Below are 15,515 nucleotides of genomic sequence, written 5' to 3' on the forward strand. Positions count from 1 at the left end.
TGAGAGGAGAGTGGTCCCTGTGTGTGTGAGAGGAGAGTGGTCCCTGTGTGTGTGTGTGAGAGGAGAGTGGTCCCTGTGTGTGTGAGAGGAGAGTGGTCCCTGTGTGTGTGTGTGAGAGGAGAGTGGTCCCTGTGTGTGTGAGAGGAGAGTGGTCCCTGTGTGTGTGAGAGGAGAGTGGTCCCTGTGTGTGTGTGTGAGAGGAGAGTGGTCCCTGTGTGTGTGAGAGGAGAGTGGTCCCTGTGTGTGTGTGAGAGGAGAGTGGTCCCTGTGTGTGTGTGAGAGGAGAGTGGTCCCTGTGTGTGTGAGAGGAGAGTGGTCCCTGTGTGTGAGAGAGGAGAGTGGTCCCTGTGTGTGAGAGGAGAGTGGTCCCTGTGTGTGTGAGAGGAGAGTGGTCCCTGTGTGTGTGAGAGGAGAGTGGTCCCTGTGTGTGTGAGAGGAGAGTGGTCCCTGTGTGTGTGAGAGGAGAGTGGTCCCTGTGTGTGTGAGAGGAGAGTGGTCCCTGTGTGTGTGTGTGAGAGGAGAGTGGTCCCTGTGTGTGTGTGAGAGGCGAGTGGTCCCTGTGTGTGTGAGAGGAGAGTGGTCCCTGTGTGTGTGAGAGGAGAGTGGTCCCTGTGTGTGTGAGAGGAGAGTGGTCCCTGTGTGTGTGAGAGGAGAGTGGTCCCTGTGTGTGTGTGAGAGGAGAGTGGTCCCTGTGTGTGAGAGAGGAGAGTGGTCCCTGTGTGTGAGAGGAGAGTGGTCCCTGTGTGTGTGAGAGGGGAGTGGTCCCTGTGTGTGTGAGAGGAGAGTGGTCCCTGTGTGTGTGTGAGAGGAGAGTGGTCCCTGTGTGTGAGAGGAGAGTGGTCCCTGTGTGTGTGAGAGGAGAGTGGTCCCTGTGTGTGTGTGTGAGAGGAGAGTGGTCCCTGTGTGTGTGAGAGGAGAGTGGTCCCTGTGTGTGTGAGAGGAGAGTGGTCCTGTGTGTGTGTGAGAGGAGAGTGGTCCCTGTGTGTGTGAGAGGAGAGTGGTCCCTGTGTGTGTGGAGAGGAGAGTGGTCCCTGTGTGTGTGAGAGGAGAGTGGTCCCTGTGTGTGTGAGAGGAGAGTGGTCCCTGTGTGTGTGTGTGAGAGGAGAGTGGTCCCTGTGTGTGTGTGAGAGAGGAGAGTGGTCCCTGTGTGTGTGAGAGGAGAGTGGTCCCTGTGTGTGTGAGAGGAGAGTGGTCCCTGTGTGTGTGAGAGAGGAGAGTGGTCCCTGTGTGTGTGAGAGAGGAGAGTGGTCCCTGTGTGTGTGAGAGAGGAGAGTGGTCCCTGTGTGTGTGAGAAGACAGTGGTCCCTGTGTGTCAGAGAGTGGTCCCTGTGTGTGTGTGAGAGGAGAGTGGTCCCTGTGTGTGAGAGGAGAGTGGTCCCTGTGTGTGTGTGTGAGAGGAGAGTGGTCCCTGTGTGTGAGAGGAGAGTGGTCCCTGTGTGTGTGTGTGAGAGGAGAGTGGTCCCTGTGTGTGTGTGAGAGGAGAGTGGTCCCTGTGTGTGTGAGAGGAGAGTGGTCCCTGTGTGTGTGAGAGGAGAGTGGTCCCTGGGTGTGAGAGAGGAGAGTGGTCCCTGTGTGTGTGAGAGGAGAGTGGTCCCTGTGTGTGTGAGAGGAGAGTGGTCCCTGGGTGTGAGAGAGGAGAGTGGTCCCTGTGTGTGTGTGAGAGGAGAGTGGTCCCTGTGTGTGTGAGGAGAGTGGTCCCTGTGTGTGTGAGAGGAGAGTGGTCCCTGTGTGTGTGTGAGAGGAGAGTGGTCCCTGTGTGTGTGAGAGGAGAGTGGTCCCCTGTGTGTGTGGGAGAGGAGAGTGGTCCCTGTGTGTGTGAGAGGAGAGTGGTCCCTGTGTGTGTGAGAGGAGAGTGGTCCCTGGGTGTGTGTGTGAGAGGAGAGTGGTCCCTGTGTGTGTGTGAGAGAGGAGAGTGGTCCCTGTGTGTGTGAGAGGAGAGTGGTCCCTGTGTGTGTGAGAGGAGAGTGGTCCCCTGTGTGTGTGAGAGAGGAGAGTGGTCCCTGTGTGTGAGAGAGAAGAGTGGTCCCTGTGTGTGTGAGAGGAGAGTGGTCCCTGTGTGTGTGAGAGGAGAGTGGGTTCCTGTGTGTGTGAGAGGAGAGTGGTTCCTGTGTGTGTGTGAGAGGAGAGTGGTCCCTGTGTGTATGTGAGAGGAGAGTGGTCCCTGTGTGTGTGAGAGGAGAGTGGTTCCTGTGTGTGTGAGAGAGGAGAGTGGTCCCTGTGTGTGTGAGAGAGGAGAGTGGTCCCTGTGTGTGTGAGAGGAGAGTGGTCCCTGTGTGTGTGTGAGAGGAGAGTGGTCCCTGTGTGTGTGTGTGAGAGGAGAGTGGTCCCTGTGTGTGTGTGTGAGAGGAGAGTGGTCCCTGTGTGTGTGTGTGAGAGGAGAGTGGTCCCTGTGTGTGAGAGTGGTCCCTGTGTGTGTGAGAGGAGAGTGGTCCCTGTGTGTGTGAGAGGAGAGTGGTCCCTGTGTGTGGGAGAGGAGAGTGGTCCCTGTGTGTGAGAGAGGAGAGTGGTCCCTGTGTGTGTGTGTGAGGAGAGTGGTCCCTGTGTGTGTGAGAGGAGAGTGGTCCCTGTGTGTGTGTGAGAGGAGAGTGGTCCCTGTGTGTGTGAGAGGAGAGTTGTCCCTGTGTGTGTGAGAGGAGAGTGGTCCCTGTGTGTGTGAGAGGAGAGTGGTCCCTGTGTGTGTGTGAGAGGAGAGTGGTCCCTGTGTGTGTGTGAGGAGAGTGGTCCCTGTGTGTGTGAGAGGAGTGTGGTCCCTGTGTGTGTGAGAGGAGAGTGGTCCCTGTGTGTGTGAGAGGAGAGTGGTCCCTGTGTGTGAGAGGAGAGTGGTCCCTATGTGTGTGAGAGGAGAGTGGTCCCTGTGTGTGTGAGAGGAGAGTGGTCCCTGTGTGTGAGAGAGAGAGTGGTCCTGTGTGTGTGTGAGAGGAGAGTGGTCCTGTGTGTGTGAGAGTGGTCCCTGTGTGTGTGTGAGAGGAGAGTGGTCCCTGTGTGTGTGTGAGGAGAGTGGTCCCTGTGTGTGTGAGAGGAGCGTGGTCCCTGTGTGTGTGTGAGAGGAGAGTGGTCCCCGTGTGTGTGAGAGGAGAGTGGTCCCTGTGTGTGAGAGGAGAGTGGTCCCTGTGTGTGTGAGAGGAGCGTGGTCCCTGTGTGTGTGTGAGAGGAGAGTGGTCCCCGTGTGTGTGAGAGGAGAGTGGTCCCTGTGTGTGTGTGAGAGGAGAGTGGTCCCTGTGTGTGAGAGAGGAGAGTGGTCCCTGTGTGTGTGTGAGAGGACAGTGGTCCCTGTGTGTGTGTGTGAGAGGAGAGTGGTCCCTGTGTGTGTGAGAGGAGAGTGGTCCCTGTGTGTGTGAGATGAGAGTGGTCCCTGTGTGTGTGTGAGAGGAGAGTGGTCCCTGTGTGTGTGAGAGGAGAGTGGTCCCTGTGTGTGTGTGAGAGGAGAGTGGTCCCTGTGTGTGAGAGAGGAGAGTGGTCCCTGTGTGTGTGTGAGAGGAGAGTGGTCCCTGTGTGTGTGAGAGGAGAGTGGTCCCGTGTGTGTGAGAGGAGAGTGGTCCCTGTGTGTGTGAGAGGAGAGTGGTCCCTGTGTGTGAGAGAGGAGAGTGGTCCCTGTGTGCGTGGGGATAGAGCGTCCCTGTATTTGAGGGAGAGTTGAGAGCGTTCCTGTATTTGTGATTGAATGAAGAGTCTTCACTGTGTGTGGTGGAGAGCAAAGTGGTTTGTAAGAGCGTGAGATGTAAAAAGAATGTGGGTGTGCGGGAGATGAGAAGAAAGTACAGTCCTTGTAGTGGATCAGCAATGATCTTATTGAGCGATTGGGGCAGTCCAGGTGATCTGAATGGTCTCCTTGTGTTCCTCGTCCTTGATGTTGTGAACTGTTAACCCTGTCCAGCAGCAGTTTAGTTTGAGCTCAGAGTTATGCTTTCCCCACAGAGGAGGCCTTTGAATGTCCAGCAGAATCTCGTCTCCAGCCCATTTGTCAGATGAAACTGGGATCTCAATGTTCCACTGATGACGACTGTGATATCTGGAAAAGTGTTGTGAGACTGGATGTGGGAGGAGATGTGTCATGAGCTTCAAGCCTGGAGGTAAGGAGGAAAGATCCCCTCAGAGCCATGTCACTGTATCTGGGTGGGAGAGAGCTGTCTGTCTCAGACTCAATTCTCACATTCCTCTCCTGACGAACCTCACCATTCCCATCTTCCATGGTGTTCAGCTCATCGTGAACCACTGTAGTCTCTCTGATCTCTGTTCCCCCATCCAACCCTGAGTGTCAAATCCTGAGTCTGGTTCACACACCACCATGTAGGATTGGGAACACCCAATGGCACGCTGTGCAATACGGCCTCCTGCTGTACACACCCCATTATTGTCTTCAAATCCAGACCTGGACAACTGTGTCACCACCTCGTGATCAGCACCATTCGCTTATTCTGGGAACTCCTGCACACCCCTCTCGATCTCCATAATCTTGGCCAGCCCCCTAAACCCCAAACTGATCTCTGTCACCTCATCCAGCCCCTACAGCCCTCCCGATCTCTGTAACCTCCTCCAGCCCCACACCCCCTCCCTGTCTCTGTAACCCCCTACACCCCCTCCCTGTCTCTGTAACCCCCCCTACACCCCCTCCCTATCTCTGTAACCTCCTCCAGCCCCACACCCCCTCCCTGTCTCTGTAACCCCCTACACCCCCTCCCTGTCTCTGTAACCCCCCTACACCCCCTCCCTGTCTCTGTAACCCCCTAAACCCCCACCCTATCTCTGTAAGCCCCTCCAGCCCCACACCTCCTCCCTATCTGTGTAACCCCCTCCAGCCGACACACCCTCCCTATATCTGTAACCCCCTACATCCACTATCTATCTCTGCAACCTTTTCAAGCCCCTACACCCCCACCCTATCTCTGTAACCAATCCAGCCGCACACCTCCTCCCTATCTGTGTAACCCCCTCCAGTCCCTACACCACCTCCCTATCTCTGTAACCCCCTCCAGCCCCACACCCTCTCCCTGTCTCTGTAACCCACATACCCCCTGCCCGTCTCTGTAACCCCCCCCACACCCCCTCCCTATCTCTGTAACCCCCCTACACCCCCTCCCTATATCTCTAACCCCCCTACACCCCCTCCCTATCTCTGTAACCCCACCATACCCCCTCCCTGTCTCTGTAACCCCCCTACACCCCCTCCCTATCTCTGTAACACCCCCCTGCACCTCCCCCTATCTCTGTAACCCCCCTACACCCCCTCCTTATCTCTGTAACCCCCCTCCACCCCCTCCCTATCTCTGTAACCCCCTACACCCCCTCCCTATCTCTGTAACCCCCTACACCCCCTCCCTATCTCTGTAACCCCCCTACACCCCCCTCCCTATCTCTGAAACCCCCCTACACCCTCTCCCTATCTCTGTAACCCCCCAACACCCCCCTCCCTATCTCTGTAACGCCCCTACACCCTCTCCCTATCTCTGTAACCCCCCTACACCCCCCTCCCTATCTCTGTAAGCCCCCTGAACCTCTCCCTATCTCTGTAACCCCCTCCACCCCCTCCCTATCTCTGTAACCCCCTACACCCCCTCCCTATCTCTGTAACCCCCCTTCACCCCCCTCCCTATCTCTGTAACCCCCCTACACCCCCCTCCCTATCTCTGTAACCCCCCTACACCCCCTCCCTATCTCTGTAACCCCCCTACACCCCCCTCCCTATCTCTGTAACCCCCCTACACCCTCTCCCTATCTCTGTAACCCCCCTTCACCCCCCTCCCTATCTCTGTAACCCCCCTACACCCCCTCCCTATCTCTGTAACCCCCCCCTACACCTCCTCCCTGTCTCTGTAACCCCCCTACACCCTCTCCCTATCTCTGTAACCCCCCTTCACCCCCCTCCCTATCTCTGTAACCCCCCTACACCCCCTCCCTATCTCTGTAACCCCCCTATACCCCCTCCCTGTCTCTGTCACCCCCTACACCCCCTCCCTGTCTCTGTAACCCCCTACACCCCCTCCCTATCTCTGTAACCCCCCTACACCCCCCTCCCAATCTCTGTAACCCCCTACACCCCCCTCCCTATCTCTGTAACCCCCCTACACCCCCTCCCTATCTCTGTAACCCCCTCCCTATCTCTGTAACCCCCCCTACAGCCCCTCCCTATCTCTGTAACCCCCCTACAGCCCCTCCCTATCTCTGTAACCCCCCTACACCCCCTCCCTACCTCTGTAACCCCCTCCCCTCCCTCCCTATCTCTGTAACCCCCCTACAGCCCCTCCCTATGTCTGTAACCCCCCTACACCCCCTCCCTATCTCTGTAACCCCCTACAGCCCCTCCCTATCTCTGTAACCCCCCCTACACCTCCTCCCTGTCTCTGTAACCCCCCTATACCCCCTCCCTGTCTCTGTCACCCCCTACACCCCCTCCCTGTCTCTGTAATCCCCCCTACACCCCCTCCCTATCTCTGTAACCCCCCTACACCCCTCCCTATCTCTGTAACCCCCCCTACAGCCCCTCCCTATCTCTGTAACCCCCCTACACCCCACCCCCTCCCTATCTCTGTAACCCCCTGCAGCCCCTCCCTATCTCTGTAACCCCCTACACCCCCCTCCCTGTCTCTGTAACCCCCTACACCCCCTCCCTATCTCTGTAACCCCCCTACACCCCCTCCCTATCTCTGTAACCCCCTACACCCCCCTCCCTATCTCTGTAACCCCCTACACCCCCTCCCTATCTCTGTAACCCCCCTTCACCCCCCTCCCTATCTCTGTAACCCCCCTACACCCCCTCCCTATCTCTGTAACCCCCCTACACCCCCTCCCTATCTCTGTAACCCCCCCTACACCCCCCTCCCTATCTCTGTAACCCCCCTACACCCTCTCCCTATCTCTGTAACCCCCCTTCACCCCCCTCCCTATCTCTGTAACCCCCCTACACCCCCTCCCTATCTCTGTAACCCCCCCTACACCTCCTCCCTGTCTCTGTAACCCCCCTACACCCTCTCCCTATCTCTGTAACCCCCCTTCACCCCCCTCCCTATCTCTGTAACCCCCCTACACCCCCTCCCTATCTCTGTAACCCCCCTATACCCCCTCCCTGTCTCTGTCACCCCCTACACCCCCTCCCTGTCTCTGTAACCCCCTACACCCCCTCCCTATCTCTGTAACCCCCCTACACCCCCCTCCCAATCTCTGTAACCCCCTACACCCCCTCCCTATCTCTGTAACCCCCCTACACCCCCTCCCTATCTCTGTAACCCCCTCCCTATCTCTGTAACCCCCCCTACAGCCCCTCCCTATCTCTGTAACCCCCCTACAGCCCCTCCCTATCTCTGTAACCCCCCTACACCCCCTCCCTACCTCTGTAACCCCCTCCCCTCCCTCCCTATCTCTGTAACCCCCCTACAGCCCCTCCCTATGTCTGTAACCCCCCTACACCCCCTCCCTATCTCTGTAACCCCCTACAGCCCCTCCCTATCTCTGTAACCCCCCCTACACCTCCTCCCTGTCTCTGTAACCCCCCTATACCCCCTCCCTGTCTCTGTCACCCCCTACACCCCCTCCCTGTCTCTGTAACCCCCCTACACCTCCTCCCTGTCTCTGTAACCCCCCTATACCCCCTCCCTGTCTCTGTAACCCCCTACACCCCCTCCCTATCTCTGTAACCCCCCCTACAGCCCCTCCCTATCTCTGTAACCCCCCTACACCCCCTCCCTATCTCTGTAACCCCCTGCAGCCCCTCCCTATCTCTGTAACCCCCTACACCCCCTCCCTGTCTCTGTAACCCCCTACACCCCCTCCCTATCTCTGTAACCCCCCTACACCCCCTCCCTATCTCTGTAACCCCCTACACCCCCTCCCTGTCTCTGTAACCCCCCCCTACACCCCCTCCCTATCTCTGTAACCCCCTACACCCCCTCCCTATCTCTGTAACCCCCCTACACCCCCTCCCTATCTCTGTAACCCCCCTACACCCCCTCCCTACCTCTGTAACCCCCTCCCCTCCCTCCCTATCTCTGTAACCCCCCTACACCCCTTCCCTATCTCTGTAACCCCCCTACACCCCCTCCCTATCTCTGTAACCCCCTACACCCCCTCCCTATCTCTCTAACCCCCTACACCCCCTCCCTATCTAACCCCCCTACAGCCCCTCCGTATGTCTGTAACCCCCCTGAACCTCTCCCTATCTCTGCCACCCCCCTCTAGCTCCAGTTTCTCTGCGTTCTGTGAGAGATGTTTCCCAGGGAAGGGTCTCTGTTGGATCAGCAGTTGTGGTGAAAGCTGTTTTTCTCTCTCTCTCAGTGTCTCCTAAAGGCCAAGGATCCACATGTCCGGACACGACCAGACTGCATTATGTCTGTCGGATGAACTTCACCGCTCCCTGCGATGGAGACGATTCCTGTGGTCACTGGGCATCGTGCTGTAAGACGGAGTGTGGACCTCGATGTGTGTCACAGTGGTTTGCGAGAAGTAAGCCCCTCTCACCCCGAACCTACGCTACCCCAGCAGGTCAGAGGACCAATAATCCCCCCACATTCAGTGACAGGGTCTCCTTTGCATGGGAGGGCAGGGCTTTGTCTGGCTAGACCCGCTGTGGTGTGGACACCGGGCTGTAAGTCCCACTCCAGCATTCCGGGATAAACATAGCCTTGTTAGCAACAGGAAAGGTAGCTTTGTACAGGGACGGCTGTGTCTCCCAAGCTTGACTGAGCCTGTATTTTTGAGAAAGTGAGAAAGGTGATTGGTGAGGGCAGGTCAGTGGGTGTTGTCGATAGGGATTGTAACAAGGCCTTTGACAAGGTCTCTCATGGTAGGCCAGAACAGAAGGTGAATATACACGGGATCCACACACAGTGAGCTGGTAAGATGGATCCACAACTGGCTTAGTGACAGAAGCACAGAGAGTAGCAGTGAAAGGGACTGGAGAACCGTGATCGGTGGTGTCCCACAGGGATTTGTGCTGTGACCCCCTTGCCATTTATCAGATATATAGGAGGAGAATGAAGGTGGCCCCCCCGATGAATATGTTCGTGATCGTCACGCAGGTTAGGGGTAGCTGTGGATACGAAGGAGGATTGCCCGAGGACAGAGCAGGATGGAGATAGACCAGAGGATTGGGTGAAGAGATGGAGTGTAATCTGAGCAAATGTGAGGTGATGCGTTTTGGGAGATCGAATAAGCCTGGTTTGTTTTCACGTGAACATGGAAAGGATGAGAGTCGACCTGATAGAAGGTTCCTCACTTACAAACCGAATGTATCGCCTGGTCAGTTTTACTTTCCCAGGACAGAAATGTCAATGACTATAGGAGCACAGATTTGGGGTAAAAGGGGAGACCGTGGGAGGCAGGTTTGTTTAACACACAGGGTGGTTAGTATGTGGAAAGTGCTGTCACGGGGGGTGGTGGAGGCAGGTACAGGAGCGATGTTGAGGAGGCACCTTGACAGATTGAGGAACTGGTAGGGGATAAAGGGATGTGAAAACCCAAGAGATAAAACGTTTTCAGGAGTTTATCACCATGGAAAGGGGAAAGTGATGCTGTCAGAGGAGGAGAGCAGTTGGAGGGAAAGAGGGAAGCAACAGTAAGTGAGAGGGTTATTGCAGAGGGTGGGCAGTAGAATGAGCATTCCCTGGTTTGGGAATGGGGGGAGGGTGGGGAACAGATGGGGAAGGTGTGAAGGAGTATGTGAAGGGCCCTGTGTGGGACTCTGTAACTGTGTCTGTCCTACCTTCCCATTGACAGAGCCTGCTGACCAGTGCCCAGAGGAGGACACCCTCTCCATGTTCTGTCAGATCAGCACCGGGCGTTCCTGTAATGACAACGGGGACTGTGATGGATACCACTCGTGTTGTGATGCTGGCTGTGGGAAGAAATGCATCCCAAAGTGTTTCACTGGAGGTGAGAAAGAGAGAGAGAGTGTGTGAGAGAGGGAAACACATCCAATGTGCCGGACATAGACAGTATCCAGGGAGTACAGATTCCCCAAGGCCATCCTGGAATCCCGGCTCTGATCCCTCCTCCCAGGTTAGCGAGGGATAGGGGCTCGGCAGAACAGGACCCCGCTTCTAATCCCTGTACCTGGTAAGGGATGGATCGTGGTGTGACACAGACAGGGATCCTGTTCCCGATCCCTGTCCCTGTGTTAGGGAGGGATCGTGGTGTGACACAGACTGGGATCCTGTTCCCAATCCCTGTCCCTGGGTTAGGGAGGGATTGTGGTGTGAAACAGACAGGGATCCTGTTCCCGATCCCTGTCCCTGGGTTAGGGAGGGATTGTGGTGTGACACAGACAGGGATCCTGTTCCCGATCCCTGTCCCTGTGTTAGGGAGGGATTGTGGTGTTACACAGACAGGGATCCTGTGTTCCCAATCCCTGTCCCTGGGTTAGGGAGGGATTGTGGTGTGAAACAGACAGGGATCCTGTTCCCGATCCCTGTCCCTGGGTTAGGGAGGGATTGTGGTGTGACACAGACAGGGATCCTGTGTTCCCAATCCCTGTCCCTGGGTTAGGGAGGGATTGTGGTGTGAAACAGACAGGGATCCTGTTCCCGATCCCTGTCCCTGGGTTAGGGAGGGATTGTGGTGTGACACAGACTGGGATCCTGTTCCCGATCCCTGTCCCTGGGTTAGGGAGGGATTGTGGTGTGACACAGACTGGGATCCTGTTCCCGATCCCTGTCCCTGTGTTAGGGAGGGATTGTGGTGTGACACAGACAGGGATCCTGTTCCCGATCCCTATCCCTGGATTAGGGATGGATCGTGGTGTGACACAGACAGGGATCCTGTTCCCGATCCCTGTCCCTGGGTTAGGGAGGGATTGTGGTGTGACACAGACAGGGATCCTGTTCCCGATACCTTCCCCTGGATTAGGGAGGGATTGTGGTGTGACACAGACAGGGATCCTGTTCCCGATCCCTGTCCCTGGGTTAGGGAGGGATTGTGGTGTGAAACAGACAGGGATCCTGTTCCCGATCCCTGTCCCTGGGTTAGGGAGGGATTGTGGTGTGAAACAGACAGGGATCCTGTGTTCCCAATCCCTGTCCCTGGGTTAGGGAGGGATTGTGGTGTGACACAGACAGGGATCCTGTTCCCGATCCCTGTCCCCGTGTTAGGGAGGGATTGTGGTGTGACACAGACAGGGATCCTGTTCCCAATCCCTGTCCCTGGGTTCGGGAGGGATTGTGGTGTGACACAGACAGGGATCTTGTGTTCCCAATCCCTGTCCTGGGTTAGGGAGGGATTGTGGTGTGAAACAGTCTGGGATCCTGTTCCCGATCCCTGTCCCTGGGTTAGGGAGTGATTGTGGTGTGAAACAGACAGGGATCCTGTTCCCAATCCCTGTCCCTGGGTTAGGGAGGGATTGTGGCGTGAAACAGTCTGGGATCCTGTTCCCGATCCCTGTCCCTGGATTAGGGAGGGATTGTGGTGTGACACAGACAGGGATCCTGTTCCCGATCCCTGTCCCTGGATTAGGGAGGGATTGTGGTGTGACACAGACAGGGATCCTGTTCCCGATCCCTGTCCCTGGCTTAGGGAGGGATTGTGGTGTGAAACAGACTGGGATCCTATTCCCAATCCCTGTCCCTGGGTTAGGGAAGGATTGTGGTGTGAAACAGACAGGGATCCTGTTCCCGATCCCTGTCCCTGGGTTAGGGAGGGATTGTGGTGTGAAACAGACTGGGATCCTATTCCCAATCCCTGTCCCTGGGTTAGGGAGGGATTGTGGTGTGACACAGACAGGGATCCTGTTCCTGATACCTGTCCCTGGGTTAGGGAGGGGTTGTGGTGTGACACAGACAGGGATCCTGTTCCCGATCCCTGTCCCTGGGTTAGGGAGGGATTGTGGTGTGACACAGACAGGGATCCTGTTCCCGATCCCTGTCCCTGGTTTAGGGAGGGATTGTGGTGTGACACAGACAGGGATCCTGTTCCTGATACCTGTCCCTGGGTTAGGGAGGGGTTGTGGTGTGACACAGACTGGGATCCTGTTCCCGATCCCTGTCCCTGGGTTAGGGAGGGATTGTGGTGTGACACAGACAGGGATCCTGTTCCCGATCCCTGTCCCTGGATTAGGGAGGGATTGTGGTTTGACACAGACAGGGATCCTGTTCCCGATCCCTGTCCCTGTGTTAGGGAGGGATTGTGGTGTGACACAGACAGGGATCCTGTTCCCGATCCCTGTCCCTGGGTTAGGGAGGGATTGTGGTTTGACACAGACTGGGATCCTGTTCCCGATCCCTGTCCCTGGATTAGGGAGGGATTGTGTTGTGAAACAGACTGGGATCCTGTTCCCGATCCCTGTCCCTGGATTAGGGAGGGATTGTGGTGTGAAACAGACAGGGATCCTGTTCCCAATCCCTGTCCCTGGGTTAGCGAGGGATTGTGGTGTGACACAGACAGGGATCCTGTTCCCGATCCCTGTCCCTGGGTTAGGGAGGGATTGTGGTGTGACACAGACAGGGATCCTGTTCCCGATCCCTGTCCCTGTGTTAGGGAGGGATTGTGGTGTGACACAGACAGGGATCCTGTTCCCAATCCCTGTCCCTGGGTTAGCGAGGGATTGTGGTGTGACACAGACAGGGATCCTGTTCCCGATCCCTGTCCCTGTGTTAGGGAGGGATTGTGGTGTGACACAGACAGGGATCCTGTTCCCGATCCCTGTCCCTGGGTTAGGGAGGGATTGTTGTGCAAACCACACAGTATCCTACTCTCCAGGAATATGAGTACACCCTGTTTGGATGTTGTGGTCTGTCTGATGCCTCTGTTCCATCACAGTTAAGTCGTCTGTCTCTCCTCAGCCCGTTCTCTGTTCCCACTGTAGGCCACGAGAGAGGAATTGTGTGTGAGCTGTCTGGAATACTGCGGCAGATCATGGAGTAGTGTTGTGAAGGCTGAGTTGTCCCACCCTCTCTCCAATTCCCAGCTTCCTTCACAAGGCACTGGGCTCCATTCTGTCAGTGAGATGGGAGAGTGGGGTGTTTATCTGTTAATTCCACAGTCACAAGTGATTTGTTGTCTGATTCTGTCCCCCATCTCCCTGTGTTTGTCTTCACAGAGAACGGAACCTGTCCCATTGCAAGGAGGCTGACGATGTTGTGCAACACGACCCTGGGAAAAGACTGCAAGAACGACACGCAATGCGACGTGTGGCAGAGGTGCTGCCTGGCCAAGGGCTGCGGTGGGAAATGTGTCCCAACATTCATCAGTAAATGTGAGTATCCATCACCGCGGTGCCTCCCACAGGTTTGTGTGATAATCCCGAATGTGCTGAAGAGGACCAATGTGAGCAGTGTAGAGTGAGCTTTACACTGTACCTATGAGCATGGTGTCTCTGTCCTGGTAGTGTTTGATGAGTCGACGCTGTAGAGGAACCATGACTCTGTATCTAATACCACTGTCCGTGTCGTGGGAGTGTTTGATAGAGGACAATGGAAACATTACACTGTATGTAAACAAATTGACCAAGTGAAACCTTATTCTCTCCTTCAGTTTTGCAAAAGAAATGCCCAGAACATTCCCGTGTGTCTTTTCACTGCAAGAAAAACAGGACTCGATCTTGTGAGGATGATGATGATTGTCCTTCCTATGAACAGTGCTGCGAGATTGGATGTGGCAAGAAATGTGTCTCCTCATTCAGGCAAGGTAAGGATTAGGGTCTGACAGAGTGTCAGCAGGGGAATGGTCTGGGGCAAGATAGTTCAGCACAACGGAGACGGCAGGGTACAGACTGAGAGAGTCCCGAGACTGCAGGGAGCAGAGTGAGAGAGTCCCGAGACTACAGGGATCAGAGTGAGAGAGTCCCGAGACTGCAGGGAGCAGACTGAGAGAGTCCCGAGACTGCAGGGAGCAGAGTGAGAGAGTCCCGAGACTGCAGGGAGCAGACTGAGAGAGTCCCGAGACTGTGGGGAGCAGAGTGAGAGAGTCCCGAGACTGCAGGGAGCAGAGTGAGAGAGTCCCGAGACTGCAGGGAGCAGACTGAGAGAGTCCCGAGACTGCAGGGAGCAGACTGAGAGAGTCCCGAGACTGCGGGGAGCAGAGTGAGAGAGTCCCGAGACTGCAGGGAGCAGAGTGAGAGAGTCCCGAGACTGCAGGGAGCAGACTGAGAGAGTCCCGAGACTGCAGGGAGCAGACTGAGAGAGTCCCGAGACTGCAGGGACCAGAGTGAGATAGTCCCGAGACTGCAGGGTACAGACTGAGAGAGTCCCGAGACTGCAGGGATCAGAGTGAGAGAGTCCCGAGACTGCAGGGACCAGAGTGAGAGAGTCCCGAGACTGTGGGGAGCAGAGTGAGAGAGTCCCGAGACTGCGGGGAGCAGAGTGAGAGAGTCCCGAGACTGTGGGGAGCAGACTGAGAGAGTCCCGAGACTGCAGGGAGCAGAGTGAGAGAGTCCCGAGACTGCAGGGAGCAGAGTGAGAGAGTCCCGAGACTGTGGGGAGCAGAGTGAGAGAGTCCCGAGACTGCAGGGAGCAGAGTGAGAGAGTCCCGAGACTGCAGGGATCAGAGTGAGAGAGTCCCGAGACTACAGGGAGCAGAGTGAGAGAGTCCCGAGACTACAGGGAGCAGAGTGAGAGAGTCCCGAGACTGCAGGGAGCAGAGTGAGAGAGTCCCGAGACTGCAGGGAGCAGAGTGAGAGAGTCCCGAGACTGCGGGGAGCAGAGTGAGAGAGTCCCGAGACTGCAGGGAGCAGAGTGAGAGAGTCCCGAGACTGCAGGGAGCAGACTGAGAGAGTCCCGAGACTGCAGGGAGTAGACTGAGAGAGTCCCGAGACTGCAGGGAGCAGACTGAGAGAGTCCCGAGACTGCAGGGAGTAGACTGAGAGAGTCCCGAGACTACAGGGAGCAGACTGAGAGAGTCCCGAGACTGCAGGGAGCAGACTGAGAGAGTCCCGAGACTACAGGGAGCCGACTGAGAGAGTCCCGAGACTGCAGGGAGCAGACTGAGAGAGTCCCGAGACTGCATGGAGCAGAGTGAGAGAGTCCCGAGACTGCATGGAGCAGAGTGAGAGAGTCCCGAGACTGTGGGGAGCAGAGTGAGAGAGTCCCGAGACTGCGGGGAGCAGAGTGAGAGAGTCCCGAGACTGCAGGGAGCAGACTGAGAGAGTCCCGAGACTGCAGGGAGCAGACTGAGAGAGTCCCGAGACTGCAGGGAGCAGACTGAGAGAGTCCCGAGACTGTGGGGAGCCGACTGAGAGAGAGTCCCGAGACTGCAGGGAGCAGAGTGAGAGAGTCCCGAGACTGTGGGGAACAGAGTGAGAGAGTCCCGAGACTGCGGGGAGCAGACTGAGAGAGTCCCGAGACTGCAGGGAGCAGAGTGAGAGAGTCCCGAGACTACAGGGAGCAGACTGAGAGAGTCCCGAGACTGCAGGGAGCAGACTGAGAGAGTCCCGAGACTGCAGGGATCAGAGTGAGAGAGTCCCGAGACTGCAGGGAGCAGACTGAGAGAGTCCCGAGACTGCAGGGAGCAGAGTGAGAGAGTCCCGAGACTGTGGGGAGCAGAGTGAGAGAGTCCCGAGACTGCAGGGAGCAGAGTGAGAGAGTCCCGAGACTGCAGGG

At 56.7% G+C, this 15,515-nt stretch overlaps 1 protein-coding gene across 1 annotated transcript in view; it reads left to right on the forward strand.

Moving 5' to 3' along the window:
• Positions 1-4,019: 4,019 nt before the first annotated feature.
• Positions 4,020-15,515, forward strand: part of LOC140473544 (uncharacterized) — a gene marked incomplete at its 3' end in the record, with an annotated part of 46,273 nt that continues 34,777 nt past the window's right edge. The window contains exons 1-5 of the mRNA XM_072567617.1: positions 4,020-4,070; positions 8,266-8,433; positions 9,706-9,861; positions 13,019-13,174; positions 13,453-13,605. Coding sequence (XP_072423718.1) covers positions 4,052-4,070; positions 8,266-8,433; positions 9,706-9,861; positions 13,019-13,174; positions 13,453-13,605 — 652 coding nt within the window. The remainder of the gene's footprint in view (positions 4,071-8,265; positions 8,434-9,705; positions 9,862-13,018; positions 13,175-13,452; positions 13,606-15,515) is intronic.

The sequence above is a fragment of the Chiloscyllium punctatum genome, unplaced genomic scaffold (assembly GCF_047496795.1).
Source record: "Chiloscyllium punctatum isolate Juve2018m unplaced genomic scaffold, sChiPun1.3 scaffold_635, whole genome shotgun sequence".
NCBI classification, from domain to species: Eukaryota; Metazoa; Chordata; class Chondrichthyes; order Orectolobiformes; family Hemiscylliidae; genus Chiloscyllium; species Chiloscyllium punctatum.